This window comes from Parasteatoda tepidariorum, chromosome X2 (assembly GCF_043381705.1).
Source record: "Parasteatoda tepidariorum isolate YZ-2023 chromosome X2, CAS_Ptep_4.0, whole genome shotgun sequence".
Classification (NCBI taxonomy): Eukaryota; Metazoa; Arthropoda; class Arachnida; order Araneae; family Theridiidae; genus Parasteatoda; species Parasteatoda tepidariorum.
The window spans coordinates 44406011-44430029 of record NC_092215.1 but is presented as its reverse complement, the minus strand read 5'-3'; the positions used below and the strand labels follow the sequence as shown (position 1 = coordinate 44430029).

Genomic DNA, 24019 nt, shown 5'->3' with positions numbered 1-24019 from the left:
TGCAACGCTTTGGTTATAATCGTTACTTTTTTTAAAAATACTTGTACTTTTACTCGTTACTTTTTAAAAGTAACGTTGCTTTTTCACAATGAGCTTCATCTCAATTTTATTTTTCAAGCAAAATTCTTGATTCGAAACTCTCTTTATGAAAGTAATTTTGTAAAACAATACAATATTTTTTGTTCAAAAATAGTTTTTATAGGTTAACATAATTGGCGATTTTTCGCAAAATTTTTCTGCCTAAAATATTCTAACTTTATTTTGCTACACGCATTTCAGTTTTTTGGAAAAACTTTTAATTATGATTTAAAATATTTCTATTTTAACGATGCAATTATTTGGAGCAATCATTAAAATTTTTTTGTGTGGTTTAAATGTATCAATATGCATAAATTTTAACTGCAACAGCAGTGGTGCACTACCAGATCAACACCTCCTAGAAGTAGAAAGGCCTCAGCACGGATCAATTTAGTAGTCCGATGTGACGAAGTTAACTGCGCAGNAATCATTAAAATTTTTTTGTGTGGTTTAAATGTATCAATATGCATAAATTTTAACTGCAACAGCAGTGGTGCACTATCAGATCCGCAAAAAATCTTTGTGCCAATTTCAGCGTCTGAAGAGAGAGTGTTCATTAAATTTTGTAAAATAGTGAATATTGTCAAAAAAAAGCTAAGCAATTTCATAAAAATGACTACATGTCGTTCACCAATTTTTCAATCAATACTTAAATTTGATTTGTTCCAAAAATTCATAATTTAACCATCAGTGCTAGAAAATTTGCCTTGTCACGCGAAACCAGTTTTTTTCATCAGTTCTTACATAATGATAAGTAAATTAGATTTGATCATTTTGATGCTCTCTAATCTTCCATCTAAAATATTTAATATCAACATAACATTAAACATTTAATAAACAGCTAATATCTAAAACATTTAATTGAATACGGTAGTAATCAAACATAAGTCAGTTAGGCTTCACAATTCATGCCAGCGCAGCATACATAAAGTAATAAAAATGAGTTATGTGCTTCCATTAAAGTTTTTAAACGCATAAAAGAAATGCTGCTAAAGCAGATATAAAGATAGTTTATAAAAGAATTAAATACATAAAAAGCTTATAAACAGAGTAAAATAAAGCTAACAAAGAATAAAGCTAAATAAATTAACAATCCCAGGAAATTAAGATTGAGGTATCATACTAGTTTCGACAACTTTTTAAAAAAAAAAAATTTAAACCAGTTAACTTGTTTTATGTGTAAAAACTTAAGAAAAAAACTTAATTTTTAAATGGTTATTTTTAGGCAAAAATCAGGTATTATTCAGCGTATACGCTAAACAATAAAAAAAAAATTCCAATCACCTAAAATAAAAAATCCTTTGAGAATTTCCTTTAGAAGGTGATCAACTATGTAATGAACTATTATCTTAAAAGCAAGTGCATATGCTATTGAGTTAAGGATCAGTGTAATTAACACAAGCAAATTTCTGCTCTTGTTTTTGCGAAAAACATGTATAAAAATGAAATTCTACTTTTCTTCTTAGTCTACATCAAATCATAAACGCCCATGAAAAATTGTAGACAATCATTTCAAAAACGTGAGATTGTTTAATGTACTGTAAAATATGAATTTGAGAAACTAAGTTTTAAAATTAATAGCTTATCCACTGTTATCACGTTGTACAAAAACTGCAATAACTTCGTAAATAATTGGAGTTTAAACAAATGTGGAGTATTTTTAGAAAGCTAAGAGTACGGAAATTTTAAATTTATAATAAACTCAGTTTCGAGTTTTTTCTCTAAATCCTGTTTTTGCACTAGTCAGAGATACCTTAAACATATATTTGATAATAGAAAAACTTCATTAAAAAAAATGAAGGTGGAAAATGTAGACATCTCTCAAGCTTTTAAGAGTATGCGTCCATTCTCAACTCGCCAGGTGAAAATTACATAATTTTAAATCTATTACGGAAAAAAGATTTTTATAATAGCGAGAAATTTTTTTTTTAATTCGCTTAAAAAGCTCTGGAGTTATGATAAATACTAAAAAAGTGAAATTAACTTTCAGATGTCTCATCTTTCGCCTGCTAAACATTTGGATTATATTTTTCAGATGGCTGCTCATATTTTGAGAATCCACAGCCATTGGAAAAAATTTATATTTATTCTGATAAAGTACGGTTTCTCTCAGATTTCCTAATCTAAAATATCGTCTACATTAAGTTGGTGCAAATTAAGTAACGTTTTTAAGGTTCGTCTCTCGAACGTCTTAGTATACGAAAATCCAACCAAAATCCAAAACAGGGTGTTAATTCTGTATACACATTTTTCAAACTAATTAAATATTTTTAAGTACTCAACACTTTCTTGATAAACTTACGTTGAAAGTAACATTTAAGTTTTTCAAATTAAATATTGTAAAAGCAGAAAAAGTAATTTGGTTCTATTACGGCTCTAACTTCTTAGACTTATTCCTTTTTCTAGACTATATCAACAAAAAAAGTTATAGCACTACTGCAACTTTTACACTCAGTTACGATGAGTGTTTAGGTTCAATACACACATGACAAAGATAATTTTTAATTAAAATAAAATTGATAACATTAAAAGCAAAGTTTAATTTATTGGATTACTAAGTGGTGCAAGGACACTTTTTGCTAGCGAGTGTCCATGAAGCTACGTCGGTCCACCGTTTTACCCGCTGTTCTTTAATATAAATAGTAATTTTCACTTAACTTGATCTATAAAAAAAAGTTTAATCCGAAATAATATAAGATACCATTTTTGTGCCTATCATGTTCAAAGCAATCAAAATTTGATGTTCCTTTTAGGTTTCTTTTTTGTCAGAAATATGAATTCATTGTATTATCAACCATGAAAAATCAAAGGACAACATTAAGAAGTATAAAAATTGAAAATGTACAGTTTCTTAAATGTGGATAAAATTATCTTATTGAAAAACTTTCCTTCAATTTTAAAACAGATTAATTTTATTTCCTGAGCTAAGAAATCCAATAATAAAATATTGTAGCAACTCTGAAATTGTACCGTATTAATAATTGACTTATTACAAAAAATTAATTTTCCTATACTCTATGACAAATCGTAATTTACAATAAATTTCTCACCTGAATATGAAGTGATCGAGACACATTTTCAGTGTTAAGTCTCTTCTGAAAACAATTACGTTAACTAACATTAGCAAACTAAACTAACATTTCAATAACTAACTAGATATTTTCCTATCTTGTTTCTCAAATCCACAAGCATATTTCTTTTCGAAAACATCAATGACTTTAAATCTAGATTTTCTTAAGACTCCTCCCAGAAAATATTTCAAACCGCAATTCAGATGTGACAAATTTTTGTTTGCAAATGATAGATTAATCACCCTGACTCATCTATTCAAAAATTTAAAATGCAAATTACTTCGATTGGAACAAACTTATACAAGAGTTGGTTTCCTCCTTTCTCTCCTTTCCAAAGAAATAAAAATTAATTTTTATCAGAAAAGGCATCATTAAGGTTGCCAGCTTAAAAAATTAAAATTTTTTGACAGCTGTTTCTTCATGTTCAATAAACTGGAGCCTAACCTTTACCCAACTTTAGCTTTTTGCTACCTAAGCGTCATAATTTTTAAAGCTTAAATCTTCCGCATTGACAAGGTTTTTAAACCTACCATTTATAAAAAGATTAATTTTTTGTTTTATAAGCGTGCAATATCTTCCTTATAAATCTCATTCTAATGATAAAATGCACTTATAATTGTGGTACATGAAATGTTTGAATACCTAATTAAGAGGAAGTCTGCAGCAATTAACTTAACAGCATTTCAAAATAAGATAGGGTCAAAGGTCATGTACGTACGTAAAGAGTGGCAACTATTTTATTACGCTCTTTATATTCTTATCGAAAATTTTGTTTTGATTTTTAAAATTTATTTCAGTTTCTAGTAAATTATTTCCTTTGAAATGCTAAGTTTCACAATTCGTATGCAATCGTGAAGTTGTTTCGGAATTAATTGTTGCACATTTTTCACAATCAAAGATTTGAGCACTTTTTTTGTTTGAAGCATTTTAAAATGTTATGGAATTTCTTAGTAAACGGTATAAACTGTTTAGTTTACCATAAAATGTATTACAATTTAAAGGAATTTCTATTCATAGATGCTACAAAATATAATTTAATTAATAAGTTTGACAAAAAATAGTATATAACATACTGTGAAACCCCGGTTTTACGTTGTCCGTATCAAACGTTATCCCGCTTCATGCGTCATTTTCTGCTGGTCCGTTAGAATGGCCTACACCGATAATGTAAAATTATCCCGGAAATTGGAATTTACGTTACTTTTTCAGAAAATCCCGCTTTATACGTTTTTTAAACAGAACTTTTTCAAAGTACTTCCTTTAAAAAAAAATATGATCTGTTCTGACATTTCTTCTGCTCTATATTACTGTCTTTTTGTTTGTCAGAGGGGGTTCCTCCCCCCCTTCAGTCAAAATTATTAGACTATGAGAAGTGCAGAACACAGGAAAGGTGGTTAAAGGTAGTATGGGAGCCATAGTATGGGGATAATGTATAGTAGGGTAAAAGTCTCACGCATGGGAGCGTAAATTGTAAAATTTGTGAGTGGAATTTTTTTCAGCTAACTTCAATCATTGAGTCTTTAGATAATCCAATCTTTTAAAGAACGTCACATTGAACAGCTGGTTGGTAATCATTTCCTTCTCTTGACTTTGGTGACTTGCAAAATGCTTCGAAATCAAAAATAAATGCTCTGATAGCTCTGATTTTGATTCTACAGTTTCGACTAAAATTCATTTAAAATGGGTTGAATATGGCCAACTTCTCGCTATGTAACAGTGCTCTTTTAGAATAAAATTGCGTGGTTGAATATCTTCGATGTGTATATCGACTGCAACACACATTCCCATTTCCTTTAAAATCCTTCAATATTTTCCCCTTATGATAATGGGACTGAGTTTGGGTAACCGTTGATTAAGCCACAACTATATTTAAAAAATATTGAGGGATATACCAACAACTGATCAAGAGTTCCAAAACATAAGAAACTAAATTCTTATTTGTCAATGGAAAGAAAATTAGCAAACAGTAAGTATTGAGTGATATATTGTTGAAATTCTATCAAAGTAAACATTAAATTTTTCAAATAGTCATCTTATGAGAGTAAATTTTAGAAAAATATAGCCGTTTTTCCTCTGACTTTTACGTTTTCTCGCTTTGCTCGTTTCTTAACGCTAGTTCGGTGAAAAGCATAAAAGACCTGGGTTCCTATATATATATTTATAGGAACCCATGTTTTTATACTTATACATATATATATACATATATAGATAGATATAACATATATATTTATTTCTCCTACATAAGTAATTTAAAGTGCAGAAGCAGTGAGTTTGGGTAAACATAGATTAAACCATAAAGTTTCAAAAGCGCAAGAGCGAAAAAAGAGTAATAATAAATTAAAGAAATAAAAAGGAGTAAAATAACAAAATATAAACAAGTCGTGAAGGTATAATCTAGGATTACGCTATGCAGAAATTTTTCAAATTTGAATTTTTATATTTTGAGAATATTTTCAATATTAAAAACTTTTTATTTATTTTAGGTTTATATGAGCTCGCTTTTTTGTAAACTTAAAGTTATCAATGGAAATGAAACAGAGTTTGCCAAAGTAAAATTTCTTCCACAGTGATTTAAGACTTTCCAAACAGTTTGTTTAAATGTCTAAAAACTCAATTCCAGTAAAAAAATAAATAATAATCGCGATAAAAGTTGAACGTAATATAAACACATCAAATAATATCTAACCCTCACGAATACTTATCAACAATTTTTGTTTATGTTTACAGTTTATACACCAGTCTGAATTACAGTTTACATCAGTTAACAAGTTGGTTCTTTTTAACTTGTCCAACATCCTATCGATCTTGAACTACTTTTATGAAATGTCTTGCAAACGCGATCACGCGAGTCATTTTCAGCCACCTTTTTTTTTCATGCCACCGGGTTCAAGCTCACCGCATTGTTTGGCCCGATTCCGCTGTTATTTATCGACAAATGTTCACTTTCTTTAAAGATAGTGATAGTGAGCAAAGTGACCTATATGCTCTTTTGAAAAGTTGCAATGAACTTGTATTGCCTAGGGTGAGAAATATGAAATAAAATCTCTGAGCTGTCATGTTTTGAAAGAGTGTTTAATGTAAATTCAGTTATTGATTTTTACATAAATTCTGAGTAAAAATACTTTAGCCTACATAATTTCATTTATGCAATTAAACTTTTAATTCGTAGTGCCTGTGCTATTAAGGAGATGTCCTTGAAAATAAACGGCTGAATTTTTAATCTTCTAAAGTACTTCACTGAGTATTAAAACAGAATATTAATGAACTGTCCGTATCAAGGAGTGATTAAAACAGAAATATTAGTTTCGTTTTGTTTGGTAGATATGTTTCACAAATATGCTTAAAGAAATATGAGCAACAATTTAATGCGAACCATGACATTGTACCCTTTAAGGCGGAAAAATCAAAGTAACATTTCTAAGAAATAGATTAATTATATTCATTTGAATAATACGAAGGAATTAATGTTATAGAATTCTGATCTATAAACTTCTGTAATTGATACATATTTACCATATTTAACGTTGACCTTTAGAGTGACCAAAAATAAAAATAAATCACCCTCAATAAATTTTGTCTTAATGAGTTGATTTTCGCAACCAAACTTAGTGGTTCGAAAGGTTGATCTTGAATATGTAAATTTAGATGACTTTATTTTGTGGTATTTAATGAAGTAGTGACCAGCTTTTGACAAGTTATCAAAAATTTCGACTATCTTTGATCCAAGTATCCTCATCACAGTCAGGTTTTAAATTGTCTTGAAAAGTTGCAAAGAAGGCTTTAGTTGGTTAACTTCGATAAAGAATATTGTTCTACAGTGGATTTCCTCTCATGTTTATATCTATGAAACTTTCTAGCAGAAAAAATATTTGCAGACGGGAGATTCAATACGTGAACAAAAAGGAATAACCGCCAATGCTTTGAACAAGACCTATTAAAATTATGAAAAAAATTAAGGATAGAATCTGGTAAGAAATTCTTCGAGTTTCGAAGAAGGCATAAAACTTCCCTTACCGGTTATTTGTGCATGATTATAAAAGCTGTCCTATGCAAAAGTTATGAAATAATAGACGCCGTCCAATTTTAAGCCTAGTGGTCCTGTGTTGCAAGCAGAACAACTATAAGTTCATCTAACATTTTATTTAGTTTTTAAATTTTTATTGTTATTCTTTTTTTCAATACCTGTTTGTTGCTTTACCTTGTATGGCTTCACTCAAGAAAATGGTATCTGAGCTATTTCTTAAATTATAAAAATATAGCAAACATAATCTCTGTTCCTGTCTTTTATTTTTGCAGAATTTCGCTTTTAACCATCACAATATGGTCGCAATAATTCAGTCAAAACTGCATTCGAAATTTTCCCTTAATCTCACTTTTTACTTACATCACAATACCTCGATACTTTTTTTTTTGCGAATCGAAAACTTTTCGCACACAATTAATGAAACAAGTTTACCCAAAGATGATTCCATATAAAACACTTTATTTAATGTATTTTAATTAATAATTTTTGAAACATCTTAAATTATTAAGTATGAAACTTTTGCATAATTTTGAATCGCGTAATTTTATTAAATAAACGAAATTTAACTAAAACAATGTGAAAACCTTGAGGAATAAAATTTTTTTGATAGGTCTTATTTGAAATTTTAGAACGAACTTTTTAATTTTAGATTAAATGCTTTTTAAATTAAGTATTTTAAAATTGAGTTAAAAATTAGCATATTTCTCTATTACCCAAGATTTTCAAGCATTAAGAAATATCTTTGGATAAAAGTTTTATAATTATATGCAAAAAGTTCTAAAGTGAAAAGTATGAATTTCGGAAAGTGAAACTAATGCTTATTTAATTTTGTTTTAATTGTTTTGTTAAAATTCTTTCGCTTTACAATAAAAACTAAAATTCACGCATAAGTTTTATTTTAACATTATAAACAATTTGAGTGCTAAGAAAGTTTTTATGCTGGTAAAAAAACATTTCTTAAATTTGCAAGTGCCAAAAATTACATCATTATACCACTACGTCAAGGCGAAAGTTTAAAAAAATTTACTCAAAAGTGAAAATAAATAACTTAAAAAATCGTATTTCTGAAAGTGAAACTAAGACTTGATTGATTTTTGAAAATCTTATCTAAATGAGAAATTAATTTATAAATCAATATTTGAATATTGCTACTTTATCTTTAATCCTACGCTTTTCTTTCCTAAAAACTGGGATTTTTTTTAAATAATATTCAAAATAAGAAATATGTGACCTTATTCAAATTAGCTGCGAAATGAAACACTAATTGTTTCATTTTGTTTTTCTTCGTCTAGTTCATCGATTGCAACAAGTCTTAGAATGTTATATAGCATTGAAATATTTTCACGAACACCAACAAAAAAAAGAAAATACTAGAAGTGTCAATCACCAATTGTGATTAATTTTCTATGCAAATTCTATTTATGAATGAAAGATACCGTTATATCAAGCATTTTGCCTTGAATAGATCGAGAATTACCAGGTCGTTTAACATAGAGTGAACCACAAAAAGAAAATCACCTAGAATATTTTTTATGCTAATGATCGAGTTGAAAGGCACTGAGTGCCAATCTTAATGGTTCATAGACCTCAATGTTGATTAGTGATGAATATTAAATAAATTAAAAAAACAAAAGAAAATACGATTTCTCTACATATACCCCTTTTTCGAAAGTGGTCAAAATAATGAAACAATTTCTATATTAATAGTTTTTCATATTTCTCCAGAAATAAGAGAATTATTTTATAACTTTAGAAGTTTTGAGATCATGCGATTTCACATACATATCGACAAAGTTTAAAAATTTAAGAGGTTTAAGGGATCAACAATAAATTACAAACGGAATGTTTTTGAATAACCTATGCCAAGCATTTTTACGATAGATTTGTAACTTGTGACAGTTATTTTGGTTATTATATAAACTACTCACGAAATTTCGTTCGCCTAGCCTAAGTATTTATGAAGATATGGATATTTTTATGAAAAACTAAAAATTTTGTTTTACGTTTTTTTTGCTATGACTTTTAAAATATTGTATATACTTAAACACATTTTTGGTTGCAATTTAAAATTAGAAAATGATTGCTTTAAAATTTGAAAAAATTTCATTTAAAACTGCTCTAGATATCAGCTTTAGAGTAGTTATCTTATACTGCGCATGGGCGGGTTTTTCTTAGTTTTGCAGTGAATCTTATCTGGCAACTAATAAAAAAGAAAAAGACGGATTTGATTATCTTAAAAATTTAAAGTTTTTGTTCGTTTTAAAAGAATGCTCAAAATGATAAGGGCGACAATGATCGCCATATATATATATCATTTTATACTTTTAAGCAAGAATGATTAAAAATGACACCAATATTGTTGGAATAACTCCCCCTAATAATAACTCCCGTATCTTTTTTTTGCCTGTTTTCTTTCCGTATTATATCATTTTTGTGCAGGAACGTTTATTGTAAGGTATAATTTTTTTAAATTAAATTCTGTCTACGTTACAAAATATTTGTAAAACATTTAAAAAGTACAAAAACTAAAAGACTTGCTAGAAACTTTTCGAATTTTTAAGATATTCAAATCGGACTAGTTGCTAAATACGACTCACTATAAAATTACATATAAAAATTTTTTTTCACGCACATGCGCAGTATAAAGGAACCATTTTACTTATAAATTTCTTTTTTTGTTTTTTTGAAGCAAAAAGTTTAATTTTAAATTGCTCTAAAAATTGTGTTAATTTTTATTGGCCATTTTTAAAGTTATAGCAAAACAGCGGAAGACAAAATTAGTCTTTTTTTTATAAAAATATTCATATCTCCATAAATATTTGAGCTGGGCTTTCGAAATTTTGTGTAATTATTTGTTAAAATAACAAACATAACTTTAACAAGTTACAAATCTGTTACATGTTATGGTGTAGGATGTTCAAAAACATTTTCCCTTTTGTAATTTATTGTCGGTCCCTTAAAGCATAAAATCATTTATGTATGAGAAATCGCATGATCTAAGTTCACTTATCACTTATTTCTCTTAATCACTTACTTCTGGAGAAATGTGAAAAAACTGTTTCAGTATGTAAGTGCTTCCATTATTTTGTCCACCCCATGTAATACAACAGATATTTATATACATGCAAATAAACATATAAATATAAACATATATAAATATATACATTTATAAATATATAAATACATATATAAATACATGTATACATATATAAATACATGTATACATATATAAATACATGTATACATGTATGCATGTATGCATGTATGTATGCATGTATGTATGCATATATTTATACACATAATACTACAGTATTGTATTACTACAAGAAGGGGGGACAACCGAGACATTATCGAAGAAGTTCTGCGCGAAAGGTTTTAGATTCGCTTCATAAGTTTTCGAGATGAGGGGAAGTACGAAAAGTGAAAGTAGCATTAAGGGGCCACATTTCTGATTCTCTTGACTTAACTATTGAAGTTATTGAACCATATTTTTTAGTTCGCGGCTCCGCCCGATGTAGTTAAAATTTCTAATCTAATGGAAAAAATGCGTTTATTCAGGGAAAGCTTTTTTGCCTGAATTTTATAATTTGTCTAGTGTTCAAATTTTTGATCAAATTTTGGGTCAAATTTTTGAACTCTTGAGATAGACTTATTAACTGCAGCCTATAACGTTACCTAAGGTTACTTAAGCAACTTTAAAATTTCGCACATTAAGGTAAGATTACTTTTGAGATGAATTATTATAAAGCTTGGGATTGCAGTTACATTTCATATTTACCTGTATTAGTTTTTTAAAGTATGGAAGTTAGATTATTAAGAAAAAATGTTAAGTTACCTCGTAATATTTGATAAATTTAGCTTAGAGATGGGGTAGCAGAAAGTTAAAATAAATGTTCAGATACTGCTCCATATTTATTAGCGTAATTGAAATGAAAAATTTTGCAATTTTTTTTAGGTATTTCAGGTACTATCTATAAGTAAAAGCTAAATAAGCCATAATAACTTCCTAGTTTGTTATTTTCCTAAAGAGACTATTAATAGTTCAAATTGTTAGAATATATTGTTCTGAAGGTACATTTAATAAAAATAAAATTGCTTCATATTGTCAACTTCATATATTAAAAATATTGTCCAATGAAGGGATTCAGTTTTCTAAAATGGGACACTTACAAGGTCTATTAAAAAGCGCTTTAAAATTAAATGAATTTTTACCTTGTTAGATTTTTAAAATTTCCAATAAACCATGTAAATAAAGTTACACAGTTACGATATCAAGCATTGTAGAAATCATTCTGTTAAGGATCACAATTCACTGGGCCTGATTGGGGTCTCAAACTCACAATTTGACCTAAAAGTAAAAAAAAAAGTTGTATGAAAATTTGATTTTTGTTGGCTATTATGGGAAACAATTACTTTAAAAATATCGAAAAAAAATCAATAGAAGTATACTGTAACCATGAAAGGACTTTCTGAGATTGTTTTAGAATTTAAGGAGTAAAACTTAATAATTTAGTGATTAAACTTACGAAAAGGTTTTAACTATAAACTTTTATAACGCACAGTCATAATTTAAAACTTTAAAAAATCTTATGGCATGAAATGAAACAAAGTAAAAACAGTTGTAATAATAGAGTTGTTAAAATAAGTTACGTAGCAAAGGTGACTTATGTTACCCCCTGAATCATGGTTAAACCGAAGATTAATCAGCTGTTTCAGTTAAACAGAGTTTATTTATAGTAGTGAGAACAGAGTGTTAAATAGTAGCAGAAAATGCAAATTTTACTTAGAAATATGTATCTTAAAAGAATGCAATAAAGTATTTTCTTAAAAAAAAACAGTATCTCTTTAATTATAACTTAATGAGACTTTGATTTTTTTTCATACCATTTTTTGCACTTTGTGGAACACTTTGCAGCGTATTTCCTTATTTTGGTAAAGAAACAAAATTTCATAGTCTCAAAATATTTATCTGCCAGAAAACTGTTCAAAAGTGAATCAAATTTTTCACTTAATTTTTATTGTAACTGAAGCACTGACAAACGATGGCAAAAACAACACAGAAAATCGCTTTGTAAATATAAAAAAATTACGAAACTTAAGCGAAACTTTTACCAAATGTTGACCAATATATTGGCATAGCTGCAAATTTTTCAGGAAGATTTTATGCTTATAGTGATAGCAAAACCTACTTATCTATTTCATTAATGGAATTAAAAATTAGAATGATTTTCACAACCACTAGATTTGAATAAATCTACCAGCTAACATTAGCTATATAATTGTATGCGAATCGTAAAATAATATCGTAAACTCTGGCAAAGTTTTAAGTTTTTCCTAATTTTGAGTTTTCAATTCTCATTTCACAGCAACTGAAAAAATAACTTTTGGAAAGAGTCTGGCAGGTATGCATCAGATTCTTGATCTTGGTAGATTAATAAAGGGAAAACGAATGGGTATAGTTTCAATTTCGTAAAAATTTTCGGGTCCCTGAAGTTAGATAATATTTCAGAACTTTCTTGCGGATAAACAATTTTGAAACAAGATTATATTCATTCTACAATCAATTATATTTTATACGAAAATTTGGCTTTTATGAAATACGTAGAATAAAGTAATGTATTATGAAATCATTCTGTAGGAAAGTTTCAATTGTTCCAGAAAGAACTATTTTTTAGATATATTTTTTGGATGTATCGAGGTAAAAGTTGAACTATCGTTGTCTTATTTGGACATTTTGTTGAATTATGGATGGACTATATAAGAATATTTTGTTTATTGATATATAATTTTGCAAACTGTCTTCAGAAAATTCCACATAACATAAAGTAATAAGATATGGAGACTGAAGAATAAAAGGCAAAACATTCCCAAACACTTGGTTAAAAATTCAACAAATAATAGTTTGAAACTTAAAAAGCAAAATAATGTTATGTCCGTAACAAAATACTATGCACTGATGCTTATAGATGTAAACTTAATAATTTTTTCTGATTTAATTTCATTATAAAATTATACGATCGTAGTTCGATTAGGTAGCTGCAATTAAGTCTTCGTAAATGTAGTCAAGAAAAGCAAAGTTTAAAAACGCAAATTAAGTTGTAAATTTTATTTCAGTTAATTGTGTAAATAAATTAGCACTAATAACTTTCTCTCATTACTACAAAACTTACCAGTTTAACAACTGAAAAATTAATCTTTTTTTATTTTTTTTTATGGAGTGTGAATTCGTATTAATGTTAACCCAAAATTCAGCATCTAATATGCAATGTTAATCTCTATATCAAAATCTTTTTCACTGATGCTTATAGATGTAAGATTTTTTTAATTGTAATTAATATGAAATCTCAAATTGCATATCATTTGATTAATTAAGTTCAATTAAGTCTTCGTAAGTTCAGTCATTAAAAAGGAAGAAATTTTAGAAGCGTAAATTAAATTCAAAAACGTATGATTCTCAACTAGCACAATTTCATTACGCAAACAGTATAGCTAATAGCTTTACCTCGTGACCACAAGTAGGATTACTTAAAAAATCTGAGAATTAAAGTAATTGTTCTTTTCGAAGCCTGAATTCGTTTTAATTCGTCACTCCACGTTGAATATGCAATGTCAGCTCTGCAATCAAAATCCAATCTATAGATGTTTATAGATGAAACATTTAAAAATAAAGTATAAAATTACGCATTTATGGTACATAGTTTGATTAAATAACTGCAATTACGCTTTTATTAATATAATAATGAAAAGAAAAACACTCAAAAGTATATATTAAGTTTAATGGTTTTAGTTGCAAATTTTCTTTGGGTATAAACTGAGCACTAATAACTTCTCCTCTTAACCACAAGTTTGACTATTTTATTGTGTCGGAGAATTAATTATCATTCTCTATGAAGAAGTTAATAAAGTGATTAGAAAGTGAAACGATTATATTAATGTTAGGCTTTGATATTTGTGTATTTATTGAATTATTTGAAAGTTTCTGTACTTCGGGACATCCTGAAGATTTAACAAAGTTCAATTAAAACAGAGCTCCAAATTACGAATCTTATCTTGATTTTCGTTCTTATCAATGTAATAAAGAAAAGCAAAACAAATTTTAAAGCACAAATTAAGTTCCAAAACGTATGAATTTATTTGCGGCAGTTCATTTTATACATAATGAGCACTAATAGCTCTGACTCCTAAACACAAATTTGACAGATTAATTATAATCATTATCCTTTACGATGTGTGAAACCTTATTAATGTTTTAATTTATCATTCCACTTACATTAAGCGATCTATTTCCGCTAGTGACTCAAGTTTAAACGTCATTCGATAAAGTCTTGGAGTTATATTAATAATGCGCTTTTAACCGCAAAATAAACAACGTGTCGACACAAAGCCATAATATCACGTTACAGGTTTACTTTCCTTTTTCAAACATAATTTGGTTAAAAACAAAAGCTCTAACGACTTATTATTTCACTGATGCTTATTATCTCTAAATTGCCACGAATGTCTTTGAAAAATAAGTAGAGAAATCACTATTGTTCAACAAAGGAAATGATGAGATAGAAAAAGGTTTAAAGAAATTGTGTACTTTAAATTAGCTTTTTGGTGTTTATATTGCTTTTGAAGATTTACAAAACAAAATAAAATATCTTTAAAAATGCCTATATTTTTAAATAAATACAAAATTAAACAACTTTAAATCGTAAATATTTATTTTATTGCATTTTTGTAATTTGAAACGGACTTTTGATTGACGAATGATCAATCCAAATATATTGCTCATTTTTGTTTGGCTATTTTATTATGTGCGTACAGTGAAATAGATAGCTAAAGTAATAAATGTTAAAATGGATTAAATTTATATTTGCTTCTTTCGCTTTTTTAAACTAATAAAAATGAAATTTGATAGATTTTTATATAAATTAATAATCCCTTTAAGGTAAAGTGACCACATTTTCATCACTTTTCACAGTAAGTTAATATCTAATTCAATATATAATTATGTATTTAATACTATGTCATGTATTAAATATGTATTAAATAATTATATGTTACATAATTATTTAACACATAATTATTTATTAAATACTGTTTTGAAATAAATTTCCTCAAGTGTAGGTTTCAAAATAAGTAGTGTGTTCTGTCAATTATAGATTATCATTCATTCCCCATATAAATGATCGTAACATTCTCTTACTACTTTATTTAAGATTTGAGTTCTTTTTACAAGATAAATGGGTATTTAAGAATTTACATCTGTTGTTCAAGTGTTATAAAAAATTATTAAAAAGAAATGAACTTATTATGAAAGTTTCTCAAGTAGTTTACCTTTCGTTTAGGTAAACATAAAACCCCATGACTCTGAAAAACGTCAGTAATATAAATTTTTTTTTTATGTTTTAGCGTAAAATTTAAGGTGAGATGCCTTAAATATCTTTGATCACTTTTTTTCTTTCTCTGTAATTAAGGTGCCTTAATATTTGAAAATAATCAGTCCTAAGATTTATTAGTACGGAATATTCAAATACGTTATTTTTTTCCCTCTAAGCTTCAATGCACTTTTATAAATATTTCAAACATACTTCTTATAAATATAAAGCTCTTTTGCAAATGTATCGTAAGCTTTTTTTACATAAGCTTTTTTTACAAATGTTTCATAAGCCTTTTTTTAATAACGAATTTGCCTTTTTTTTTAAATAAATTGTTGCATACATATAATTATTTCTTAAACCCCTATATAAAGGGTTCTACAAAATTTCTAGAAAGCAGAACTAATTTTTAAAAGCCAGAAACCAGATTTCCAGATCTAAGAGGAACGGCAGATCAAAATCTTCTGTTGGCTTGACAGCCCTTTGTGGGGCAGAGCCTTCCCTAGAACCTTCCTTCATTCTGCCCTTTCCCTTACGGTTGTTCTCCAGTTAGTATTTCTTAGGATTTTAAAATCTTCTTCCGCACAGTCAAATCATCTGATCTTAGGCCTACCTCTAAATCGAGTTCCCATTGATTTGTAACTGAAGATCTTAAATGTCAAGGAATATGGGTCTATTTGACAGATTTTACCAGCTTATTTTGATGTATTTGACATCAGCTTCCTTGAATAGCCTATATAATTCAAAATTATGTCGTTTTCATAAGCCATTCATTTATAACACCGAAATTTTTTTCCTCAATAATAGCAAGCAGGTCTGCTTGGGATTTAAAGCTCATGTTTAGGATCCATAAGTTAAGACAGGTCTAATGATTGCTTTATATAGCATTATTTTTGTTCGTCTTTTAATTTTGACATTAGAAATGTTCGTAAGTCATGAAGGCATCGATAGCTGCTGTCGAGTCTATTTCTGCGCTTATATCTTTTTAAGGCATTAATATTTGAACCAAGATAAGTGCTATTGTCAACAAATTCAAATTTAAAATTTTCGGTTTCTTGTATTATACAGGTGCTTTTTTTTCCGTGTGATTATTACCAAATCATCAGCATGTTAGAGTCCCCTTACCGTCAGGCTGACCATGGAAGGCTCGCGTGGTCTTCCTCTCCATGTAACGCAAATGTGGGCTAGTTCCATCAAAAAGTCCTCCACGAAAGCAAACTTTCTCCCAATACTTGATCCAGAAGTTCCCTTGTCTTCTGGATTGGGTTCAAAATTACAAGGCTACGGAGTTGAACATTAGTAGTCGTAAACCCGAAAAATTTTGTCGGCTGTTCAACGATGGTTATAAAATAAAATATAAAATAAAAACATCAGCGTAAGCCAGAATTTTAGTGAATATTGAATGTTAAAACCGGAATCACCCATTTTAGCGCCAAGTTGAAAAGAAGACACGTATTGCGCAAAATTTACAATTTCAAAGAATTATGTGTTTGCAAGGTAACTTTATACAGTGTGAATTAAAGTTTACTTAATAAGCCCTACAATTTTATCAGGAATGCGAGCTCATTAAAAGCTCTGAGTAGTAAACTACGCTTAATACTATAAAAGTGTTAAACGTGTTAATTTATTATGTCACAGATTTAAATATAGGGAAACTATTTTACAGGCCTCATAGTGACCAGATGCTTCGAATTTCTGGACCTCTGTTTCTATGTCTTGCATACATTTCGTGTGAGGAAAAATAGTATAATTTTAATTTTAGCATTTATTTAGAAAAAATTAGAAAAACTGAAATATATTTATATAAATATCGGTTCTGTAAAAAAAAAAGTCTCACAAATTTGGTTTATAAAACCAGAACGTGGAAAATCAAATTTAAAAATAAGCAGAAGCAATTTAAATAATTACTTACATATTTTTTTTTATCAAAATTAAATAAATATTAGTATGATTTTTACGTGATACTGAAAAATTGTAAATATTTGCTTAAAATGTTTAAATGAAACAAAGGCACGTTTTGTTTGCAACATATTCTTTACTTATCTCTAATTATAAAATTCACGTTTGTTGTTAAACATTAAAAAAGTTTCCTAAAATTATTTAATCAGATAATTATTTAAATGTTTTTATTAAATTAGTGTCATTTTACATGGTTATGGAAAATAAGTTCTTAATTATTTGCTTAGATTGCATAAAAACGAAACAAAATGGATTTATTGCTTAGCAATTTTCGTGTATCTAATTATAAAATTCACGATGATATAGTAATACATTAAAAATCTGAAAATTATTACTTAGAACTGCTGAGAATACTTAATAAGAGGGGATAAAATTCTTTTTCATCATTAATATGTTTGTAGCGTCTTCAAAACTTCCTTTAGTTTCATCTTGTTTTTTCCCCCTTTTTTTTCTTTTTAAGAATAAATTGTTATCAACATTTTGCTAGAAGACGCAACATCAGAAATGTCCAGCTTTTACCCTACATTAATTATAAAAACCTGTTTTTTTTCTTATTTTCTGAAACCCTTAATCCAAACCTTCGTAACTGATCTTGAACTAAGAATGAAGAGGACGGCGTATTGCTTACGTCTTGAGCTAAATGACCAATGGGTATTTTTAGGATGGGGTCGCTAATTTCTCCGCATCCAATCGCATCTCTGTGCGGCAAAGATGGCGCTTCAGGCGCGAGTTATCAACAAAACTTTCGATAAGTGAATGATGAAAATTGTTTAAGATTAAAAATATCAAGAAAACAAAATCTGGAAATATCATAGAATCGTGTAATAGATAGTATCTTTAAGTGCTTTCAAACAGTTGTTCATAATTCTATAGTGTGTTTGTGGTAAAGGGATTCGTGAACAGGCATGGCAGTAACAGCGACCCGGGCAAAATTTGGAGTTTTCTTTTTGGGTATTTTAGGTATTGTGCTTCTTGTAATTGGAATTGCAGCTTTGTCTCTATTACCAATTATTTTTAATGCGAAATTACAAGAGGTAAGCATTTTTTCATGAAATTGTAAAAGACTACTGAAATGTTAAAAATTATTTATGACTTACTGTTGAATGAGAACTATTTAAAATATGAAATAGCATCGTAGAGAATTGTTTTTTGAGCACTTAGATGAATTTAGTACTTTAATGAATTGAGCCGCATGATAAATTGATCACTTTTATTATTGCTTTTATTACATCTTTTTGTTATAGTGAGGGAGAATTTTCATTAAATTAGACTTTTAAACATTTTGCTCTTAATACTTAGAGAATAACTAAAAATTAAATTCACACAACTGGGAGTATTACAGAATAATTCAAATATTAAATTGTATTACAGAAATAGTTTTGAACGTTTTAATGAATTGAACGTTTTAATGAATTGAACGTTTTAATGAATTGAGCGTTTAAATGAATTGAGCGTTTTAATGAATTGAGCGTTTAAATGAATTGAGCGTTTAAATGAATTGAGCGTTTAAATGAATAGAATGTCTTAATTTGAATGTTAATTATATAGTTTTATGACCTTATTGCAATTTATTATCTGCGTGAAAACCGCACTTCTCATAATATTTAGATAAATTAAAAAATTTTTTTTATATTTTAAAACCTAATGGTTACCAATTCAGGTTCTCCATATTATTTTTATAGAAGTGTGACTCCATTCTTCAAAATATGCACTTTTTTGCTTAATTTTAAGTCATAACTTGCATTAAAAAATATAAACTTATGTAATTTCATCGAAATCCAGTTGAAGATAACATTGAATATTTTCTTGTTTTCAAACGAAACTGTTTCAAAGAGCAACGAATAATATTTTTATTTAACTTACAATGCATACGTACATTGTTCTATAGAATATAAAATACATTTTTAATTGGTATTACATTAAAATGATGCGCCTTGTGATTGCAACATTAAATAGGTTAGATAAAGATAATTATCAAAGTGAGATAATTTTCAGGGCATTGAAAAAGATTTATAGCTTAAATGAGATTGCGCTCTAGTTTCACCAATATCGATATCAAGACAATTTCTAAAAATTTTGAATCAGATTTTTATTGTGTTTCTATTTTATTGGCAGTTTAATTTTTTTAGCTAAAGCGCATTACATAAATTTTTTTTTTAACTTCAATGCTGAAATATTATAACGATTAATATTCTGAATTTTTTAATCAAACTTTCATTTTCGTATCTACCCTTATGTTTTTCATCTCATCTTTATCTTCATTTTAAAGGAATTTTTTTTTATGGTTTTAGTGTGCTGAAAAGTATTGAGTCCCTAATATATAAAGTTATTCATTTTTTTCAACTGCAGTTTTACGCGAGCTTAAAATTATAAATGAAATTTTGTATGCAACTACTTTTTAATAACAAATTTTTTTCTTCATATTTTAGTATTTTAAAAATTGCACATTTTTTGATGCCGTTATTGTTTTCTTTTTTTTTTAAGAAAAGAGAAAAAAGGAAAATATGAGATTTTTCCTTTTTTATATTCTGTGGGGGTATTATTGATCGCGTGTAAAATTTCGGAAGAAATGAGATTATTTTAAAAACTCCTCGAGTGTCAGACTTTTTACATATTTATTACTTAGTTTCAATAAAAATCTTGCATTAAATTTGGAATGAATAAAATGAGAGACTGATGAAGTTTTCATGTGTTTATTGGCAAATTAAACTAACTTTTGGTTACATGAATTTAAAAGAAATCATGATTTAATTTCAAGGGTAATGATTAAAATTGGAAATTGTGTCGCAGGAACACTTGGTGGGAAATACATAAATCTTAATTACAGATGTAATACTTAAACAAAATCTCAAATATTGCCCCAATTTTAAAGAAAGTTAAAACAGGCAACTTAAAGTGAAACTATGTAAAATTAGAGGGAAAATAGCTTGGGAATCGAACGCTCGCATTCTACTAAGGCGACTTAGAAGTTCAAACCCCGGCGGTATACTGTTTTCAACTTGTACCATCCGCAGTGATTAGCAGATCAGGACCGGAATTCCCCTTTATTTTAAGGAATTGCTTACAGTCAAAAAATCCCTCTGGGTTACAGCCCCCTTGCCATGGGAGGTTTTAGTGGTTTCCTCTCCATGTAGCATGAATACGGGTTAGTTCCATCAGTCTTCCACAAGCAAATTTATCCTAATACTTGATCCAGGAATTCCCTTGTCTTCTGAATTGGGTTCAAAATTACAAGGCTACAGAGTTGAACATTAGTAGTCGTAAACCCAAAACTGCTATTCAACGACGGTTATAAAATCCCTCGTGGAAACTAATTTGACCTCAAGTGTGATTTTACAAAAGAAAATTACTGCGATGTAGTTCCGACTAGTCTTCACTAATAAATATAAAAATAAAATTTTCAGTTTTCCTAATTTCTGTCATTTTTATTTAAATTCCTGAAATGTTGTCTTAAACAAAAGGCTAACATGATCCAAAAAATCGTTACCCTCGAGTGATAATTCTTTTTGTGTAAAGGTTGTCGATCCTCCATCCCATTGCTTGAACTTGTTAGACAAGTGAAGATCGAAAGTTTGTTTCCCTTTCGTTGAGACACTTTCACCCCGCTAGTCATATTACCTTTTTTTAAAAGCCGGTTCACCAGTAATATATGCAATTATTTTGAACTTTGACATTGCATGCATCCTGTAACAATATACAATTTCGACTAGCCAATGATTTTTTATGGATGCTGATACCAATCAAATGCCTTTAATATTTTGTCATACTGCAAGCAATGTTTGGCATGTCAGTTTTCACAGAAATTTAGAAATAGATCTTAATGTCTGGATTCTATTGAAAAAAAATGCTAATAATTAGACGAAGCTTTGCAATTTGCTTTAATATAAAAATAATCAATTTATATTACGTTTATATTTATGTTACGTATTACTATATTTGCAGGGCTGCCAACAATATTTATTTAAAAATACTTTATGGAGTGGTAGACAATACTAAAAATCTGAAAGTTTTAATTTTAGTTTTGCCAAAATTTTAAAAGCCTCACCACGAGGGGAATGAAGTGGCTTTTTATAATAGCTTTTGGATTATTTGCAAAAAGTGGTGTGAAAAGTAACTTGAAATCAAATTTATAAAATAAAGAATAATGCATTAAAGCATAAATTTAGCTACCACTAGAAATTTATCCAAAAAGCACTGTTGAAAGTTGGCAGGTCTATACATGTTACATTTTCATTAAAAATAATCTTAAAAATTATTTAGAAACTTTTAAACGAAATAAAAGTTTCCGGACATTCAAAATAAAAATAAAAATTTGTTGTTTTTATGCAAAGCAAGATGCCTGATTTGCATCACGATGATTTTCATCACAAAACACTTCATTTTATGTAATTAAAAACAGTATTACGAAGCTAGCTTGGCACTCCTACGTACGTTTTTCGTTAAGAAAAAAATGTACATCATATGAAATATGCAATTAAAATTGCAATTTTAATTTAATATGATTTTAATATTAAATTTTTAAAAAAGAAGGCGTGTTAAAAAAAGTAAAATTTTTATTTAAAAAAAATGAAAAATAAAACTATGAGCTAGTTTTCTACGATACTTTCTCAATTGGATATTAGTTCTCCATAAATGTGAACACTGTTGAATAATTTAGATATGGCACTTATGAAATTTGATGACACTGCTGAATCTAATTTGAAAGTATATTTCCTGATAATTTGTCAATCACTAGACTGATAATGCTAAAGAGACAGTATTTTTTCCCTGCTCACCTGCGGATATTGAGCACTTAAAACTGATAACTGTAATCAATACAAACAAATTTTAGATAATTTGATAATTATCTTAAAATAATTTAATGTTAAGATAATTTCTTTTATTAAATACATTTTGATAGTCTTCGAATTTATTATTTGAACATTTACTCAATTAACAAATTTACCCAAAGATTTTTTTTAAAGAGTTAGATATTTGGAAGTGCTCTAACTTTGCTTACCTTTTTTTTTAAATATTAATGTTTCTTCAATAAATATAATTAATCTCATTTAATTTTATCCTGATATCATGTGGTATTGTAAGTTTCATTTTTAACCCTATAGTTATTCGCCGCATAATATAAATTTATAAACTAAATAAGCTTGCTCAGTCAGCATGTCTTGGAAAAAAATATTTATGCTGTCATGAGGTAGAAGGAAGAATTTTCAGAATTTTTTTTCCGAATGTTTTCTCGTAAGCACTGAATTTCTTGGCTCATAAATCTGTTTTCTCTAGCAGTTCAGTAAAGTTAGATTCCACAATTGAACTTTTGCATAAGTTGAAATTTCTTTCGCATAGAATAAGTATTTTACGTATGTTAAAACGCGTACTATAGTTTAATATTTTATGCGAAATTTCTCAAAACAAAACTTACTTCTATAACACAAATCAGCAAAAATGTACTATTTTAGCCTTTTTGAGCTATTGCATACCATATATTTTGAATAACTCTGAGTACGGAAAAGAATCCTAGTTTGAACTTTTAACTTGGATAGAAAAAACTAATTGTAACCCATTGCATTACGAAAAGTTGAACTAGTGGATGTATGTAACTTCAATATGAAAATTCCTTCTATAGTGGATAAATTAGTTAAGCAGAATATAATTTAGTATTTTTATTAACACTCTGTAGTTTTAATTCCAAAAATATATATTGTTTGAAGGAAAAACAATTTTTTAATAATGTTTGGGAAAAATCTGATTCTCATCTACATGCAATTTGCTGCAATCTTTTATTTTACTCAAAACTTTAAGTGTAAATTTCGTTTTATAGATTTCTGATACTTTTTAAGCGAAAGAATTAATTGCTGCAATGTTTTTAAAATATTGTAGAAACGTGTAATCTTTTTTTCTTCAGAAAAATGAGAACTAATTTCATTTTTAACTAATATGTTTGAAAGCAGTCATTACTGATCTTTCTGATTACCCTAAATAAGAAATGATTAAAACTATTTACACGGATGAAAACTATTTACAAATTATGCTTCATATAATGTTTTACAATTTTTGGCTTTCGCACATATTTAAATACCCTCAGATAATAATTTATTAAAATAAGAAAACCAAACAAAATTTGTAATTCATCACTTTTTTTCTGAAAAACTAGTTTCTTCAATAACTTTCTAAAATGTTGTGATCTCAAAAGTTTAGATCTTAGAAACTGCAAATGATATGAAAATTTCAAGCCATTTATTTAGAGATGTTTCTATGGTATGTTGAAAGTAACGATTACGATGCTGGAGACATTTCGTAGATTACTTGAAATTCAAGCTCAACCAGATGCGATTTTTTTTTTATTTATGAAACGTGACATGTATTTTACCAAAGCTCTTGTATATTTAGTTTTGTAAGTCACAACTTAATTGTACTTTTAACTTGAGTTTTACGTAACGATGGGTAAATTTTGAAGTCTTGAAATAATTAAGGTAGTGTTTGGTATGTCTGGTAATAATTAAGTAGTGCTTGGTCAATTTTACGGTATTAGT

General features: G+C 28.0%; 1 protein-coding gene across 2 annotated transcripts in view; it reads left to right on the top strand.

Annotated features, from left to right (window-relative positions):
* The window catches only part of LOC107443635 (lysosome membrane protein 2), a 123096-nt gene that overhangs the window by 36923 nt on the left and 62154 nt on the right, over positions 1-24019 (top strand). Inside the window, exon 1 of one of the 2 annotated variants that reach the window (XM_016057572.4) lies at positions 18078-18529. The exons of the other annotated variant lie outside the window; for it this stretch is intronic. Coding sequence (XP_015913058.2) covers positions 18401-18529 — 129 coding nt within the window. The 5' untranslated portion in view covers positions 18078-18400. Of the gene's footprint in view, positions 1-18077; positions 18530-24019 lie in introns of those variants that run through there. 2 annotated transcript variants of the gene reach the window in all.